At 33.7% G+C, this 18,286-nt stretch overlaps 1 protein-coding gene across 2 annotated transcripts in view; it reads right to left on the reverse strand.

The window, feature by feature from the left end:
* si:ch211-51h4.2 (uncharacterized) overlaps positions 1-18,286 on the reverse strand; it is a 153,668-nt gene that overhangs the window by 55,519 nt on the left and 79,863 nt on the right. For both annotated transcript variants that reach the window (XM_051122437.1, XM_051122436.1), the window contains exons 12-13: positions 10,436-10,576; positions 2,812-2,854 (exon numbers count right to left, since the gene is read on the reverse strand). In XM_051122437.1, the coding sequence (XP_050978394.1) occupies positions 2,812-2,854; positions 10,436-10,576 (184 nt within the window). The remainder of the gene's footprint in view (positions 1-2,811; positions 2,855-10,435; positions 10,577-18,286) is intronic.

The raw sequence follows: 18,286 nt of genomic DNA on the forward strand, positions 1-18,286 counted from the left end.
ATCGTTTTCACAAATCATGCTCATGGATGAGGTAATGTATTACTTTTTTATTAACTTACCTGTACATTTAATAACAGTACTTTATGTTTAGGCTTTTACTGATATGTGACTATTTGTTTGGCGGGTTAATGATCCGCATTTTTACGTGTGTAAAACAGTCGTTCTAAAAAAGTAAGTATTTGCAAGTATGGCTAAATGTTTTTGTGCAGCACATACTATATTTAATTACATTACCATAGGTTTGCTCGTCAGACTTCATAAAAACTAGGGATGCACCGAATTTTCAGCCGCCAAAAATTATTGGCCGAAAATGGCATTTTTGAGGCATTTGTGTTAACTTACGCAAGTACACAACTGCATGAAATATATAACACTGTGCAAGTGGTTTTTGGACATTTTGTTGTAATATTGGGAGATTAAAGCATACATTTTAAAGTATTTATATATCACATCATAGCAGAGGTTGCTCTAGACATTCAACACTGTCCGTCATTTTGACAGAGAGGGTTGTAAAAATTCCGTCATAATCTATTATTACCTGTCATTTTAATTTTCATATTTTAATTTGAATAACACGTTTAATTGCTTTTATTTTTGTTCACATTTTCATTTTTAATCATGAACACACAGGACGACAGCGCAGTGTTTAAAAATAACAAAATACGCTAGGGTTGGGTACCAAAAAAAAAAAAAAGTAAGATTTCTCGATTTTAATAGATTCTCATTTCAATGAACCTCGATTCTTAAACCACAATCGATCTCTTGGTCTATGCTGTTTTCAGCCAAAGAATGAACAGTACATTACATAAGACAACTTATGTAATGTACTGTCTTACGTGCGTTTTTCTCAGATTTCAAATTCTGTCAATTTTCTTAAGAAATTCAAGCAATAAATACCGTTTTGGCGCTCTTTAATGTGGCATGATAGATCGTTGTAGCTTCTGTGTACTTGCATGTGCGTAATCAAATGCATAGAACAAACATTCGTGATAATGTCGTTTTTGTTCTGTATCCAATGCTCTGCTGCCAGACTGAAGCATGCTCGCCACCAGTGTAATCTGTCAAAATGACGGACGGCCTTCAGATTTTTCCGTCACTGATAAAAAATTTCCATCAATGATGGAGAATTTCCGGTTAACGCGACCTCTGTATGGTACACACTAGTGTTCAAAAGTCTGGGATCAGTCTTTTCTGCTCATCAAGGCTGTTTATTTGATATATATATATATATATATATATATATCAAATATTTCACAATTTATATATATATATATATATATATATATATATATTGTGAAATATTTATTGCAGTTTAAAATGTGGTTTTCTATTTTAATATACTTAAAAATACAATTTATTCCTGTGATGCAAAGCTGAATTTTTAGCATCATTACTCCAGCTTTCAGTGTCACATGATACTTCAGAAATCATTCTAATGTGCGAATTTATTATCAATGTTGGAAACAGTTGTGCTGTTGAACCTGTGATACTTTTTTCAAGATTCTTTGATCAATAAAATGTGATCAAAAACAGCAGTTATTTAAAATAGAAAACTGTAACAGTTTGTAAAAAATATTCAGCAAGGATGTGATAAATGGATTAAAAGTGATAGTAAAAGGCTTTTATTGTTAGAAAGGATTTCCACTTTGAATAAAAGCTGTTCTAATAAATCAAAACATCCTGAAAAAAGTATCAAAGTACCAAAAAAATCTTAAGCAGCACAACTGTTTCCAACACTGATAATAAATCAACATATCAGAATGATTTCTAAAGAATCACATGACTAGACTAGTAATGATGGTAAAAATTCAGCGTTGCGTGACAGAAATAAATTTTAAAAGAAATAAATATTTTAAAGTATTTTAAAATAGAAAACTGTTATTTTAAATTGCAATAATATTTTATAATATTACTTTTTTCCTCTGTATTTTTGATCAAATAAATGAAAGTTTAATGAGCATAAGAGACTTCTTAAAAAAAACATTAAAAATCGTTCTGATTCCAAACTTCTGAACGGCAATCTATTAGATTGCAAGAATAATTATTTTATTAAAAAACAAATCTAATTTTAAAACATCATTACAAGAATATTAAATATTAAACACCAGATGCATCACAGTTAAATGAGCATATTTGATAATATAAATTTCAAATCAAAGAAATCCCTAATGTATACAACTAGATAACATTTCTTTATGCAAAATCTGACTTTTTCCTTTGGTTTGACACTTGACATTTCTTGACAGGTTTTATGAGACTTATTTGAATATTAACATAATTTTAATATTTATGTGAAGTTGAACTGTCCAGATAAATATTATATTAAACTGCAGTGGGTTTGTTTTTGTTTAAATGTCTTACAAATAGACATTCAACATCAAAATGCCTTGGAGCGACTCTCTTTTAAAGTGCTAGAATGGCCCTGAAGACAGTCAAACACAAACAGCTTCAACAAATAAAGATATCAACTGCAGACGGCAGTAAGGATCTGTGATTCCGACATGAAGTCATCACATACGCGTCTGATTAGTGCATCTCAAGAAAGTACTGGCCTCTCTTGGGTTGAGTTGCAAACCACTTGAACTTTGAAAGTCAAAAAGCACTTTAGAGTACATTATATCAGAAACCTCTTACACTCGATGGCTTAAACATAGGAGAAACATCTTAATATTTACTTATTCTAGGCCTGTCATACATTTAAAGCACTGTAGACATTTCCATCCACCCGCCCAAGGGTTTCTCCGGATTACAAGGTCTGTGAATTTGGATTCGAGAAGCATTGGAAACTGAGTAAAACATGATGCCGTTTACCTTGGTTAGAGGTATCGTCGCTATCTCCCCTGCCTTTTCTGATCTGCAATAAAAAGAATGTACAAATTAACATACACAATCTGATTAGATGTCATCAGAAACAATGTACTACAAGTGACTACAAGTGCAGTACTGTCACACGTGAGCTACCAAAATCCAGTTCTTTTATTACTCCATTTACACTGAAGAACATTCTAGTTAAGCGGTTAAAAGCCTAAAGGCAAGGCCAAAAGGTTGCTGCATGTGGAGCATGGAGTGAATCCGTTACAAGCCTCCGTAAAAAGTTTTCTAGGTTTGGTCCACAGGGTAAAATGTACCTCCGATCTTTCAAACAGTCACCCCTCTGGGAATGTGTGGACTGATTCTCCATTCCATTTTCATTCACTGTTGTGTCTTATAAAGTCCTTGCTTTTGGCTCAGTCCCTGTGTCTTTGAAATTCAAATAATTTTTTGTCTTTTTTCTTTGTGGCTTTGTAGCTAGAGGGCTGTATTTCAGAGCTACTAATCTGCTTTTGGAGAGAGGAAGCCTGCAGTAATACTTGATGTCTGGCCAATTTCGCATCATCCGGGAGGTTACGTCTGAAAGCAAATCAACGGAGGAGATTTGACCACATACATGGCAAAAATGGCAGAACTACCCTTAAATACATTTGCTCCTCGTTGGCCAGAAAATCATTTGGCAAGTGCTTTGCTTCAGGCCAGCAATGAGGGACAACATTGACTTACTGCTTTCACTTCAACTTCATGTTTTTTCATGCAACACTAAGTCAACTAATATAGTAACTCACTGTTCCGTCCTTCCATATGGCACAACTAAGGAGTGTCTGTAACACCTGACTCCAAAATAAAATAAAATTAAAATGACCACAAATTGTAGTTTTGATGTTTAATTATACGTTATAAAACTTGAAACCTTCAAACCTCCAAAAAAGCCTAAACATTAATAACTAGACTGTGCCAAGAAATGTACCATTATTAAACATTACAAAATTTGTATAAATGCTTATTACATTATTAAATGTTTAAAAACCTTTACAGTCTTTACAAAAAATAAATAAATAAATAAAAAATCTGAAACTAGAAAAAAAAGTGTGTGTGTGTTTGGGGCTGGGGCATTAAGAAATGGCATTAAGAAAATGAAATACATATAAAATATTGAAACATTAGCATTATATATCTTGCACAGCTAAGGAGGGTCTGTAATACCTGAAAATTAACTAAATTACAAAAAAAAAAAGCCCCAATAACTACCAATTGCAGAATTTTGTTAGAAACTAACAAAAACTACACTAAAACAGTTTAAATGACAAATAATACATAAAATATCAATAATAAAATTCAAGTTGAGACATCAGCAGACAAATATATATATATATATATATATATATATATATATATATATATATATATATATATATATATATATATATATATATATGAAAAAATAAATAAAAATCAACAAAACAAAAAAAATAAAATAATTTTATTTAATGTTTAATTATACATTATAAAACATTACTAAATGTTTATAAACCTCTGCAGCAGAAACAAAACAAAAATATTTATAAATAGTAGTGGGGAAAAAGAAAAAAATAGCAATTACAGAGTGGAAATTAACAAAACTAAACTAAACAGTTAAAAGACAAATATGTCTTTAAAAAAAAAAAGAAAGTTGAGACATCAGCAGATAGAAAAAAATGTGTCAGTTTTATGATTTTAAGAGCACACCAAAATAAATATATAAATAAATGATCAATCTGGCATTGAAAAAAAAAAAAAAAACTATACAAAATATTGAAATATTAGCATTACGTATATTGTGCATATCTTGCATATCTTGCACAACTAAGGAGGGTCTATAATACCTGAAAATTATCTAAATTGAAATTAACAATAAATAAATAAATTAATTAATTAATTAATTAATTTAAATAAATAAATAAATAAATAATTAATATATATATATATATATATATATATAAATTTTTATAAATGTTTATTACATTTATAAATGTTTATTACATTATTAAATATTTTTAAACATATAATAATAATAATAATAATAATAATAATAATAATAATAAATTAATGAAAAAACAAACAAACAAAAAAAAAAAACCCTGAAACTACAAAAACTAGTTAGAAAAAAACAAAACTATCAATTGCAGAGTTAAAAGTTTAAATGACAAATAATACATTGAATATAAATAATAAAATCCAAGTTGAGACATTAGCAATAAGGACAAAATGTCATTCATGATTTTAAGAGTGTGCTAAAACTAATAAAATAAAATAAAATAAAAAATAATCTGCCATTAAGAAAAGACTGAAACAGTAGCATTTCATATCTTGCACAACTAAGCAGGTAATACTTGATGTCTGACTTGAAAATTAAAAAAAAAAAAAAAAAAAAAAAAAAAAATTGTGGGAAAAAACAAAACTAGCAACTGCAGAGTGGAAACTATCAAAAACTAAACTAAAAGAGTTTAAAAGACAAATATGACAAAATATAAATATGTCGGTTTCATGATTTTAAGAGCACACCACAAAATAAATAAATAAGTAATCAATATGGAATTGAAAAAATTAACTATATAAAATATTAAAATATATTAGCATTACATATCTCGCAAACTATTTTCTTTCTATTTTGAATGGGTAGAAAGACATGAGTCGTACTATCCTGCTAAATCTCAAAAAGTTGCTTAAAATATCCTTTATCTCTGCATTTTATTAATACCCTTTTAATTACCCAATACACCCCATGTTCTTCAACGAAATAAACTGGCACACAAGTGTATAACAACCAGGGTAAGGACAGCAGATCGATACGAACAATGGCATTATCAAATTCAGTCCAAAAATAATAAATAATTATAGAAAATACCTCTGCTCCAGTTGTAAAAAAGTCTTAACGACTGTAGACAAATCAATCGCACGGCTGACAATATAATTGCCTGCGCGGTAGAAATATCGAGTAGCTCCACTATAGTGCTTTAATTGAATTGAAAAAGCAAAGCTCTGAGTCAGTGCTTAGAATCCATCAGCTGTATATAATCAATGAACCCAGAGGTTATCAAACGCAAAGCAACGTCTGAAACAGGCTGACCCGCTAGCTGTGGGGTAACGCCTCGGCCTGCTTAAGTATACTTCGCTTTTAATAATGAAGGCCGCCAGATGAGAGCCAGTCAGGCCTTTAAAATATTTAACCCCGGCTTTTGTAAAACAGACGCATAATGCAGTGGAAATGACATTCGCTGCAAATGAATTTCTCTTGGCTTTAATTATTTCTTTCCTCCCACTCCCCTGGCGTCCTCCTCTCTGCAGCCAAAGGATCGAGCGAAACGTGCACGACCTCCATTTTTCAAACAGTTCTGCTCCACACTTCACTCCGAATCCCTTGCGTCTGCACGCCCAGGTGTGGACCGCATTGTCCCGGGACTCTGTCACATTTTTGGTGGTGCAGGCAAAAACCTGCGTGCACATTTGAATAAGGCGACAGAGTCAAATGCACAGACCGCTCTGCTGTTAGGGGACCGTATGAAACGGCTAATTGAATGAAACGCCTAAACTGAATGTGAAGCAAATTATGAGCTTTTGGAGAGGCTCTAGAGAATCTCACTACACATGGCCGCCCTGAAGCGAGGCTTTTACTCATTAGTGAGTTGCAGGTCTGATGCCGAGAGTGAGAGTGACAGCGAGCGCGCGAGAGAAAGACGGCCACGGTAAAGAAAGACAGACGATGAATGAGGTACTTAAACTCGTCAAACCCGTAAACAAACAACTACGTTTTGATTTATGTTTAATTGCAAGTTTGATGACAGATGCAGCTGATACTACGTGCGTAATGCTACATAACAACGTACTTACATTGATGTTCAAAAGTTTGGGATCAGTAACTTTTTAAAGAAGTCTCTTATGCTCATTAAGACTGCATTTATTTGATCAAAAACACAGAAAAAATAGTAATATTGTGAAATGTTATTACAATGTCAAATAATGTTTTTCTATTTTAGTATACTTTAAAATAGATTTTATTTTTGTAATGCATCCTTCAGAAATCATTCTAATATGCTGATTTTATTACTTTTTATTACTGTTGTGCTGCCAAATGTTTTTTTGAAACCTGTGATACTTTTTTAAGGTTTCTTTGATGAATAAAATGTCTTTGCCATCACTTTATATCAATATAACACATCCTTGCTGAATAAAAGTGTTAATTTCTTTCAAAAAATGAAAGAGTAAAAATTTGCTTTTGATTCCAAACTTTGGAAAAGATTTCTGTTTTAAGTAAATGCTGTTCTTTTTAAGAATTCTGAACAAAAGTATCACAGGTACCAAAAACATATTAAGCAGCACAGCTGTTTCCAACATTGATAATAAATCAGCATATTAGAATGATTTCTGAAGGATCGTGCGACACTGAAGACCAGAGTAACGATGCTGAAAATTCAGTTTGGTTCACAGGAACAAAATAGAATTTAATGTACACTATCACTCAAAGGTTTGCGATCAGTAAGACTTGTAATGTTTTTTAAAGAGGTCTCTTATGCTCACTAAGACTGCATTTATTTGATCAAAAATACTGAAAAAAAAAAACAATAATACTGCAAAATTTTATTACAATATAAAATAATTGTTTTTATTTTAATATACTTTAAAATAGAATTTATTTCTGTGATGCAAAACTGAATTTTCATCAGCTGTTACTCCAGTCTTGTCACATGATCCTTCAGAAATCATTCTAATATGCTGATTTTATTACTTTTTATTACTGTTGTGCTGCCAAATGTTTTTTTGAAACCTGTGATACTTTTTTTAAGGTTTATTTGATGAATAAAATGTCTTTGCCATCACTTTATATCAATATAACACATCCTTGCTGAATAAAAGTATTAATTTCTTTCACAAAATGAAAGAATAAAAATGTACTTTTGACTCCAAACTTTGGAAAAGATTTCTATTTTAAATAAATGATGTTCATATTCATCAAAAAATCCTGAAAAAAAAGTACCAAAAAAATATTAAGCAGCACAACTGTTTCCATCATTAATAATAATTCCGCATATTAGAATGATTTCTGAAGGATCATGTGACACTGAATACTGGAGTAATGATGCTGAAAATTCAGTTTTGATCACAGGAATAAATTAGATTTTAATGTACACTATCGCTCAAAAGTTTGGGATCAGTAAGACTTGTAATGGTTTTTAAAGAAGTCTCTTATGCTTATTAAGGCTGCATTTATTTGATCAAAAATACAGAAAAAATAGTAATACTGCAAAATGTTATTACAATATAAAATAATGATTTTTATTTTAATATACTTTAAAATATAATTCATTTCTCTGATGCAAAGCTGAATTTTCATCAGCTGTTACTCCGGTCTTCAGTGTCACATGATCCTTCAGAAATCATTCTAATATGCTGATTTATTATCAATGTTGAAAATATTTTTTCGGAACCTGTGATACGTTTTTTTTTTTTTTCAAAATTCTTTGATCAATAAAGGTTAAAAAGAACAGGATTTATTTAAAATAGAAAGGTTTTCTGACAATATATACTACTGTTCAAAAGTTTGGGGTCAGTACATTTTTGTTCCTTCTTTTTTTGAAACGAATTAATACTTTTATTCACCAAAGATGTGTTAAATTAACAAAAAGCGATAGCACAGATTTGCATTGTTAGAAAAGATTACTATTTTGAATAAATGCTTCTTTTTAATTTGTTATTCATCAAAAAATCCAGAAAAAAAAAAAATAAAAAAATCGCAGGTCCAAAAAAATATATATATGTTTCCAACATTGATAATTCTAATAATAAATCAGCATATTAGAATGATTTCTGAAGGATCACGTGACACTTAAGACTGGAGTAACAGCTGATGAAAATTCAGCTTTGCATCGCAGAAATTTATTATATTTTAAAGTATATTAAAATAAAAACCATTATTTCATATTGTAATAACATTTTGCAATATTATTGTTTTTTTCTGTATTTTTGATCAAATAAATGCAGTCTTTAAGCTTTAAAAAACATTACAAGTCTTACTGATCCCAAACTTTTGAGGGGTAGTGTATATTAAAACAGAAAAGCGTTATTTTAATATTTCACAATCACAATTAGTTTCTATATTTTTGATCAAATAAACAGCCTTGATGAGCATAAGAAACAACACTTGCTCACATTTGCACTGAGGTTTTCTTTTTAAAGGCTCATGCAGTGCATCTTTTCACCTCCAGGGGCCACTGTTGTTCTGCGCATCTCTCACTCAGAGTCCCATCATTCCCTCTCATAACTACCGCCGACACCTGTCGTCATTAAGAAAACATTCACATATTCAAAAAGCAGGGGTGTGCAGACAGCTAAATTAAATAACTGTCAAAATACTGACATGAAAACCTGTTTCACTGTGAATATAAAGGAAATATTCTGTGTGAAAAAAATCAAGTGGCGGGCGTGTTTAAGAGCAAGCCTTCAATTTCCCCCTTGATGTTGTGTTTTCTAAATTACGCCTGATACATCACCTTTAGATTCTGTTTGAATAGTTCGAATGGTGTTAGACTTTGCCAATTATTCTTTTAAGAGCCAGCAATGGCTTTCAAATTAAATTACAGAGTAGAGAGGACCTGAGCAGTCCAGTGAAGGTTTACTAGACACAAAAAAAAAAAACTACAGATGAGTTATGCGGCTCAGTGCATCCCGTCAGAGTTACAGAAACTCTATCTTTCTGCTAGTTTGGAGCTGCCTGGATTACCTCAACAAACCCGGCTGATATAAACAGCGCGGATGGGAGGGGATGTGAAAAGCAGAACTCTGCGATCTCCAGGTGGCAGAATCCATCCGCAGAGAGCTTGAGATGCAGGGAGGGGCCTAAAACGAGATCATTTCTGAGGCAAAAGCTTATTTACAGGGTCCTCACCTGCTTAAGTGCTGCTTAGTCAATCATACGAAGCTCGGCGCATCACTCGAGGTGCGTGCCGGGGTGAAAATGGCTGCATCTGGGAGCGACGAAACCGCCTCTGCGCTGACTGACGTGTCTAATCACGCTACTCTATCCACCGTCACACAAACAACTCTGAATCATTAGGGCCAGAAATCTATCTGGTTGTATTACACATGACACTGATCCGAACAGAGCTCATTTAAATATTAATACAAGCCTCATACATAAACAAGTACTGTATGAATGGCTAAAAAAAGACTTCTAGGATGTTCTCCATTTCTCCCGTCACAGATAGAGCTAAGAAGACAACGATTAGAAGTGTGAATGATCTTCGGATTCAGTCTGACTTGCGTTGTCGTTCACTGTGCGAGTTGTTTTATTTAGCTGTAACTCTTGGTGACTGGTACCGAACGCACTCTAATGCATTATCTGCCATCTTGCATTACAGAACGAAGATGTGCTTTTAAACATGTATAATAGCGGAATACAAGTTCAGGACATTTGAGAAGATTTTCACGAGTTGTTTTCTCACAGAGAAACTAGAACAGGCGTTGGTTGAAAATTGTACAGCAACATTTGAGTACCATGCCTCCCGAGACATCTTTGCAATTCTTGTACAAGAACCTCAATGCATGTACGTATGATGTTTGTTATGTTCATGTGCATGTATGCACTTACTCCTCTAGGGAGATGTTGGAGTAGATAAATGTGTGTACTGAATGAGTCGTCTCTGTTTGTCCTGCGCTGCTATTTAAGAGTTTCTCCTCCAGCAGTGACTCCACGGCCATCTGGGGAACAATCTCTAAAACTGCCCAACACCTGCGCGAGAGAGAGAAAAGAGAAACAGAAAACAAAAGGCAGATTTTTTCAAATGATGCATGTAGTACATAGCTCAACAAATATATGATGCAACTTATAAATATATGATATGTTATACTAAAGATATCACTACAGGTATTAATATATAAAATGCATACAAAATGTATTATTATAAATATATATATAACAACATAAAATCATAAAATATTAGGCATCACATGCATGATACATTACATGCTATGTGACAAATTATAAAAAACATGTTGCTGTTCATGTCAACATACTACAAAATAAAACAACAAATCTACTACAAAATACATTATATAACCACACACAAAAAACAAACAAACAAACAAAAAAACTATATATATATATATATATATATATATATATATATATATAATGAAATAAAATAAAAATAAATCTTATATTGTTGTTTGTAGTCAGTAAGAATTTTTTTGAAAAGAAATACTTATGGCAAGGCTGCATTAAATTGATCAAAAGTGACCGTAAATATGTTTCTAATGTACCAAAAAATCGATTTGAAATAATACTGCTGTTCTTTTGAATTTTCTATTTATTAAAAAAATTATCATGACTTCCACAAAAATATTAGGGTATCTTCCACACTAATAATAATAAGCAATATTTCTTTTGCAGCAAATCAGCATATTAGAATGATTTCTGAAGGATGATGGGACAATGAATCCTCAGACTGGAGTAATGATTCTGAAAATTCAGCTTTGCCATCACAGAAATAAATTACATTTTAAAACGTATTAAAGCACCCCTATTATAGATTATGAAAGGTTCTTATTTTGGTTTTGGGAGTCTCCAACGACAGGCTGACATGCATGCAAGGTCCAAAAACACTTTTATTGTCTTTTAACATGCATTTATTTTGTCCTTTTTTGACTTCCAAATAATTCATTCAACGAATCATTTGTCCAAACCACTCGTTTGCATGGCGCTAATCTGCGGTGATTGATCCGATGAGCCAGTCTGTTGTGATTGGTCTACTGCGTGCAGCGCATGTCGAAAATGGAAAGCCCATCACCATTACTCTAGCCCACAGCTCGGTGGTAAACACCCTAACAGCCATGGTATATGCGTTAGCCCAATGCAGAAATGTATTGATAAAGCACAGCAGTTTGTACACAAACGCATTGCTTTATTGTTTATCAGAACTCAATTTACACACCCCCATGTCATCCAAGATGTTCATGTCTTTTAAGGTTTTTGAGGAAAACATTCCAGGATTTTTCACCATATAGTGGACTTCAGTGGTGCTTAATGGATTGAAGGTAAAAATGCAATTTCAATGCAGCTTCAAAGGGCTCTAAACGATCCCAGCCGAGGAATAAGGGTCTTATCTAGCGAAATGATCGGTCATTTCCTTAAAAATATATATTTATACACTTTTTAACCACAAATGCTCATCTTGTCTAGCTTTGCGAACTGCACGCATCAAGCTTTCCCAGGTCTGGGAAATGCTAATGTTTCAAGTTGACATCAACATGAAACCGCTTTAGATTTGTTTTAAAAACGACTCGTTTAAATGATTCAGAATCGACTCTTTCTTTTGAGAGAAAATAACTTTATACAAGGTGCACTTTCAGATTTAAAACTTTGCAGGATGTTTTCATTCACTGAGAGCTATGTTACACACTGCATGAAAGGTCATTTAAAAAATTCCATAATAAGGGCACTTTAAAACAAAACCAGAAATATTGTAATAATATTCCAAAATATTTTACTATCTTTTTGCTCAAATTTGAGCTTTGAGACTTCATAAAAATATTAACAAAATTATTAAATAAACATAAAAAAATTGGTAACACTTTATATTATCATCTGTTAACATTAAACAATACATTGATTACACCTTTGTTAATGCTAGTTAATCAAAATTAATCATTAATTAATCACAGTTAATCAAATTAAATCATTTGTTCATGTTAGTTAAGGGTGCATAAAGAAATGTTAACAAACACAACTTGTGATTTTTTTTAAAGATTCATGTTTTGGCATTTTCCCTTTATTACGCATAGGACAGATCAGAAAGGACCGGAAGTGAAGCGGGAGAGAGATGGGGGTGGGGGGGGGGATCGGGAAAGGTCCTTGAGTCGGGATTCATACACGGGATGCACACGGCGCACAACAGCGCTATATGTCGGCGTGCTGCCCAGAAAGCTATCGGCACCCACAACAACTTCTGATTTTAATAATGCATTAGTAAATGTTGAAATTAACATTAATTAAGATTAATAAATGCTGTAAAAGTGTTATTCATTCTTAGTTTTTATCTTGCAACTGAGTTTGTATCTCACAATTCTGACTTTTTTCTCTCAAGTGCGAGTGTTTATCTTGCAAATATGAGTTTATATCGTGAAATTCCGACTTTTTTTTGGCAATTGTGAGTTTTATCTTGCAAATGAGTTTCTAGTGCGCAACTGACATTTTACTCTTTTACTTTTTTTTCTCTCGATTGCAAGTTTTTATCTTGCAATTCTGACTTATTTTCTCTCAATTGAGAGTTTATATCTCACAATTCTAAGAAAAAAAGGTCAGAATTGTGAGATGTAAACTTGCAATTGCAAGAAAACAAGTCAAAATTGAAAAAAACTGGCTTCCATACATATAAGTATTACATTCTAGTGGAAGGAAAAACAATTCCAGACATCATACAGGAGGGCATTTCTACAGAAGATAAAACATTTTTCCCTCATCAACACACTCTTCAGAAACAGCTCTTTGCTGAAACAGCCTGTACATCCAATCTAACCGAAGGTTTGGGAGGAGCATGTTCATCTAATCCTGCCAATCACAACGCAGTTGTACGCATAAATTAACGGCCGCTTACCTCACTCCAGTGACAATTTATGCAGCATCTCTCCACCTCACTCATTTTTAAGCATTTCTGAGCCCTCCATCACAGGCCGCAAGCCAAATCTGTCCATCCTTATTCCACTTAAGGATTATATTAACGTGAATATTAACGTCTTGACACTTTACATATGCACCAAATCCCACTGCACCCTCCCTTCGTACGACCTGTGAATCTCATGAATACTATTGCAGTTATATTCCATCATGTGACATCCTGCTATTGGCACATTTCTTATGCCGGCAACGTTTGTTGCAGGAGGAGCCGGTTTAAATGTGTAATGACTTCGGATTGTGTCGTTATCAGTTTTGGAGGACGGACAAGTATTTCTGAACTCCTGTAGCTCTCCTAATCAAAAGTGTGCTGGACAAAGAGGAAGTTATTATCAGAGGATATGAGTGCTTGTGTTTTCAAGCAGACCCCCCTGTACCTGGGTGTTCCACGTAAAGCCGATTATGTGCAGGTCTGCGTCTCTCTCACACCGTGAACCTTGCGGTGATATTTCAGCGAGAAAATGGGTCAATGCCAAGCATCAGCAGGCTGCTGTTGCATATTAATGATGAAGCTTGGCTGTGACAGATGAGATTGGCCCACAAGGGTCCTCTCTCTCTCTCTCTCTCGCTTTCTCATACACACATGCACGCTCATTCTCTTTGACTGCTCTGTTACAAAACCTAGTGAGCTGCCTTGCTGTCTACTGCCTAGTATAGGCAGCAGCCTTATAAAGCAGCATACTGTCATGGAAACACATGCGCGACTGATTTGAAATGCTCTACATGTGCAAAACAGAAGACTCGACTCACAAGTGATTTGATCAAAGTTGCTTTAAGGCTAGTCAGTACATTTACTTGCATCAGTAATCATCTACTTGAATGAGAAAAAAAACAAAAATGTTGGTTCCAATATATTTATATATTTTTTTGAAAGAACCTAAAATTTTCATTCCGCAAGGACACATTATATTTCAGTAAAGACTTTTTGTTCATAAAAGAAATTGTATGAACAGGACAATGTAAAAAAAAAAAAAAATTATATATATATATATATATATATATATATATTAGTTATTAAAAATGTAATAATTTTAAATGTAAATTTACTTTAAAAATGTGACAGTAAAGACTTTTTATGTTCATACAAGAATATTTTTTAATTATTTAAATATTTAAAATGTATAAATAAATAAATAAATAAATAATACTGTATTAAACAGCATGTTTCTTGAGCACAAAATCATATTAGATTTATTGTTCCAACTTTAAAACTGTCCTACATGGCTGCAGAAGTATTTACAGAGCAGTTTTTATAAAGTGAACATGCAAAGAAGGTCAAAAAGGTAAAACAGTGATGTAGGACTATTTTGAAGTTGGAGGTGAAAATGAGATGCAAGTTTTTTGACCTACCCTCAACTGTATTGACCCGGATTACACAGAGTACGCATGTGCATCGCAGAGCTAGACAAGACGAGCATTTGAGGTTAAAAAGAAAACGACTGATCGTTTCGCTAGATAAGACACTTATTCTTCGGATGGGATCATTTAGAGCTCTTTGAAGCTGCATTTAAACTGCATTTTGTACACTCAAACTGGCAGGCACCATTAAAGTTCACTATATGAAGATAATTCCTGAAATGTTTTTCCTCAAAAAACATAATTTCTCTTACGACTGAAGAAAGAAAGGCATGAACATCTTGGATGACAACGGGTCGAGTACATTATCTGTACATCTTTGCTCTGGAAATGAACTACTCCTTTAATATATCTTTGCCACAAAGCATTCTGGAATAACATTTTCCTTACAAAATACATTTGATTATGAATTTGGTCAAAAGAAGACATCTTAAGAGGCAACATAATGGAACACTCTTGATGCCTAGGATGCCTTAAGATGCCGTCTACGTAGGCAGCTCACCAGGAATTTGAAAAGAGCACATATTCCCGTATTTTCCTTTTTCAGAGGCTTTATTTATTCTCCTTTTTTCTAGTCTTTTTCCAAATCCATTTCTCACTTTCTGTATCTCATACTGGCATTCGCTTTCTATCATCTGGCTCTCTTTCTGTCTCATTCTCCATTTCAGTTTCCTTCAACTCCACACCTGCTCTTTCTTTCTCTCTCTGTCCCGCTCTCCTAGGGTCTCAAGAGAATAAACATAAGATCGACTCTGCCGGCTGAATGTACAGAGAGGCTTTTGGAGTCGGTTCAGAGGAGACCTTGCTATGACTGAGGAGAATGATGGCACACAGTATAAAGCCACGGCGGCCGCTACGCTTTCAATCGTGCTGGCTTTACAGGACTATCCGCCTCTGTGCAGAGTTCAAGGATAGGGTCAGGCCATGAATCGATATCACTGCATCGTCTGAAATAAACTACAGTCAAGACCTGTGATGAGTAAAAACAGGTCATTGGAGTTCAAAATGTTAAAATGTAGCATTAAACATCACACGTTTTTAATTCTGTTAAGCCTTCCCGTTTCTGTTAAGTTAACTGTCTTTTTAAGGAGGTTGTGGATTGATTTAGCCTGTGGAAAGCATCAAAAGAAAACATTCCTGCTCGATTAAAAAGTTAAAAGTTCTCTTTCATTGGGATGTAAAAGATTAAGGCAACAAAAAAACAAAAAAAAAAAACAATATTTGTGTAAGAAATTGTTGAATAAAGTTGTCAAGGTTTCTGCAGGTTTTGTGATGGTAAATTTAAGACTTTTTAACACCAACTAAAGAAAATTTAAGGGGGAAAAAAATAGAAAGGAAAACAAAATGTTCTAAGTATAGTTTGAGTTTTACTTTCACTTTCAAATTAGCAGCAATTCAGCATTTAGCAATTGCTTGTTTTTAGTTCGTTTCAGTTTTCCCTCTTTTCCTTGCTTTCCTTCGGTAAAAGCGCTGTGCACATTTTACTTTCACTTTCAAATTAGCAGCAATTCAGCATTTAGCAATTGTTTGTTTTTAGTTTGTTTGAGTTTTCCCTCTTTTCTTCACTTTCCTTTGGTTTTAAGTAGCTTGTAAAAGCATTGTGCTTATTTTACTTTCACTTTTAAATTAGCAGCATTAATGTAATGTAACAAACTTTTATTAACAAAACGAACAGAAATGCACCGTTATATATAACAGAAAACCAGTAAACACTGTAACCAAATAAATAAGAAACATAGAACATTTATTAGCAAAACAAACAAGAAAGCTTGGAAGCACGGCATACACCTTGATGCAATATACATATATATACATATATATATATATATATATATATATGTATAGATAGATAGATAGATAGATAGATGATATAAAGATGAACGAAGTTCTTACAGGTTTGGAACGTCATGAGGGTGAGTAATTAATGACAGAATTTTCATTTCTTAGGTGCACTATCCCTTTAAGCTTGTCAATACCTCCTTAACCAGGTATAGGCTGATATCTTCACCAGAGTAGTCAGCCAAAAAATGGAGAAAAAGAAAAAAAAAAAAGAAAAAGAAGAAATACAATTAAATTAAAAGTGGTGGAACTGATAAAACGTATCTCTCTTGAAGCTAAGTAAAGCAGGCTTTGACAAACTGTAACGAGTAGGTTTGTGATAACCGATATCTGGGAAACTTATTCACAGTATCTCAACTGGCCCTCTGGGAAAGACAGAGTGAGTGAGTTACCTGATAGTGAAGTAGTCTGTCAAACATGGAGTCTAGATTGCTAACACAGCCACTCAGGGTTAATGACACTCCATGAGTTTTGGATGATTTAGAAAGTCCTTACACTCCACACGACCAGAAATGATTACAAGCCGCGGCTTACTCTAACGAGCGTTAATAATGACAGCGGCGCCATTCATCCCCCTCGTTCTTCCATCAGGACTGCGCTGGCGTTTACGTGGCAATGCATTCATATCAATCGCGTTGTCGCTTTTCAAACGCCGTCCGATTTATGGCGCTCCTCAGACGTGATGCGTCACAGCTTGATGGTTTTGAGCTTGTTTTGAAGACTCAATCATTTGACAAACAGGCTGTGTGACGTTCTTGATGCTCAGTCAGGATGAGGGGGAGGGGGGTCTCATTTTGGTGACAAATCTAGCATGGCGGGATCCACCAGCAATCACTCATCAGTCACAGTCATCACAACCCAGGCTGCACTGGCTGCAGGGTTCATTAATGCTGTGCCCGCAGGCCAGCTCCACTCCGACCGTTCAGTCACTGATGACTCAATTACGATAGGACAGCAGCCACCCAAAGCAAACTAAATCAGAAGCGGGAGACATTAGCAGCGTCGTTCCTCAGAGATGACAAAAGAGTGACTTGTTAAATGTCACAATGGCGATATGTAACGCATTGCCTGACAAGAGCGGCGCTGCGCCGGTGATGTATATGTTTGGTGGGCCCTATCGCAGAGGATGACTTCAGCGGCTGACTGAAACAACTGTCTTAGAGCAGATATACGCTTTGAGGTTAAAATGGGGATTGTAGCATCCATGACTAGAGGTTAAAAACAGTGATTCTGTACTGTATATATTACAAATTAAGTACGTTCATATCCATGCGTCATCAGTGGCTCAACCGAGACTGACACGGAAGAAAAGAAATTGTTGTTATTTTCATTTTATTTGCACACAAAAAATGTATTTTCTGTCACATGGACAGCAATTGAGGTCAAAAGTTTACATACACCTTACAGGATCTGTAAAAATCTGTAAAATTATTTTACCAAAATAAAAGGGATCATGCAAAATGCATGTTATTTTTTATTTAGCACTGACCTGAATAAGATATTTCACATGAAAGACAATACATATAGTCTACAAGAGAAAATAATAGTTGAATTTTCTTTTTTAGGACCCTGTTC

The sequence above is a fragment of the Labeo rohita genome, chromosome 11 (assembly GCF_022985175.1).
Source record: "Labeo rohita strain BAU-BD-2019 chromosome 11, IGBB_LRoh.1.0, whole genome shotgun sequence".
NCBI lineage: Eukaryota > Metazoa > Chordata > Actinopteri > Cypriniformes > Cyprinidae > Labeo > Labeo rohita.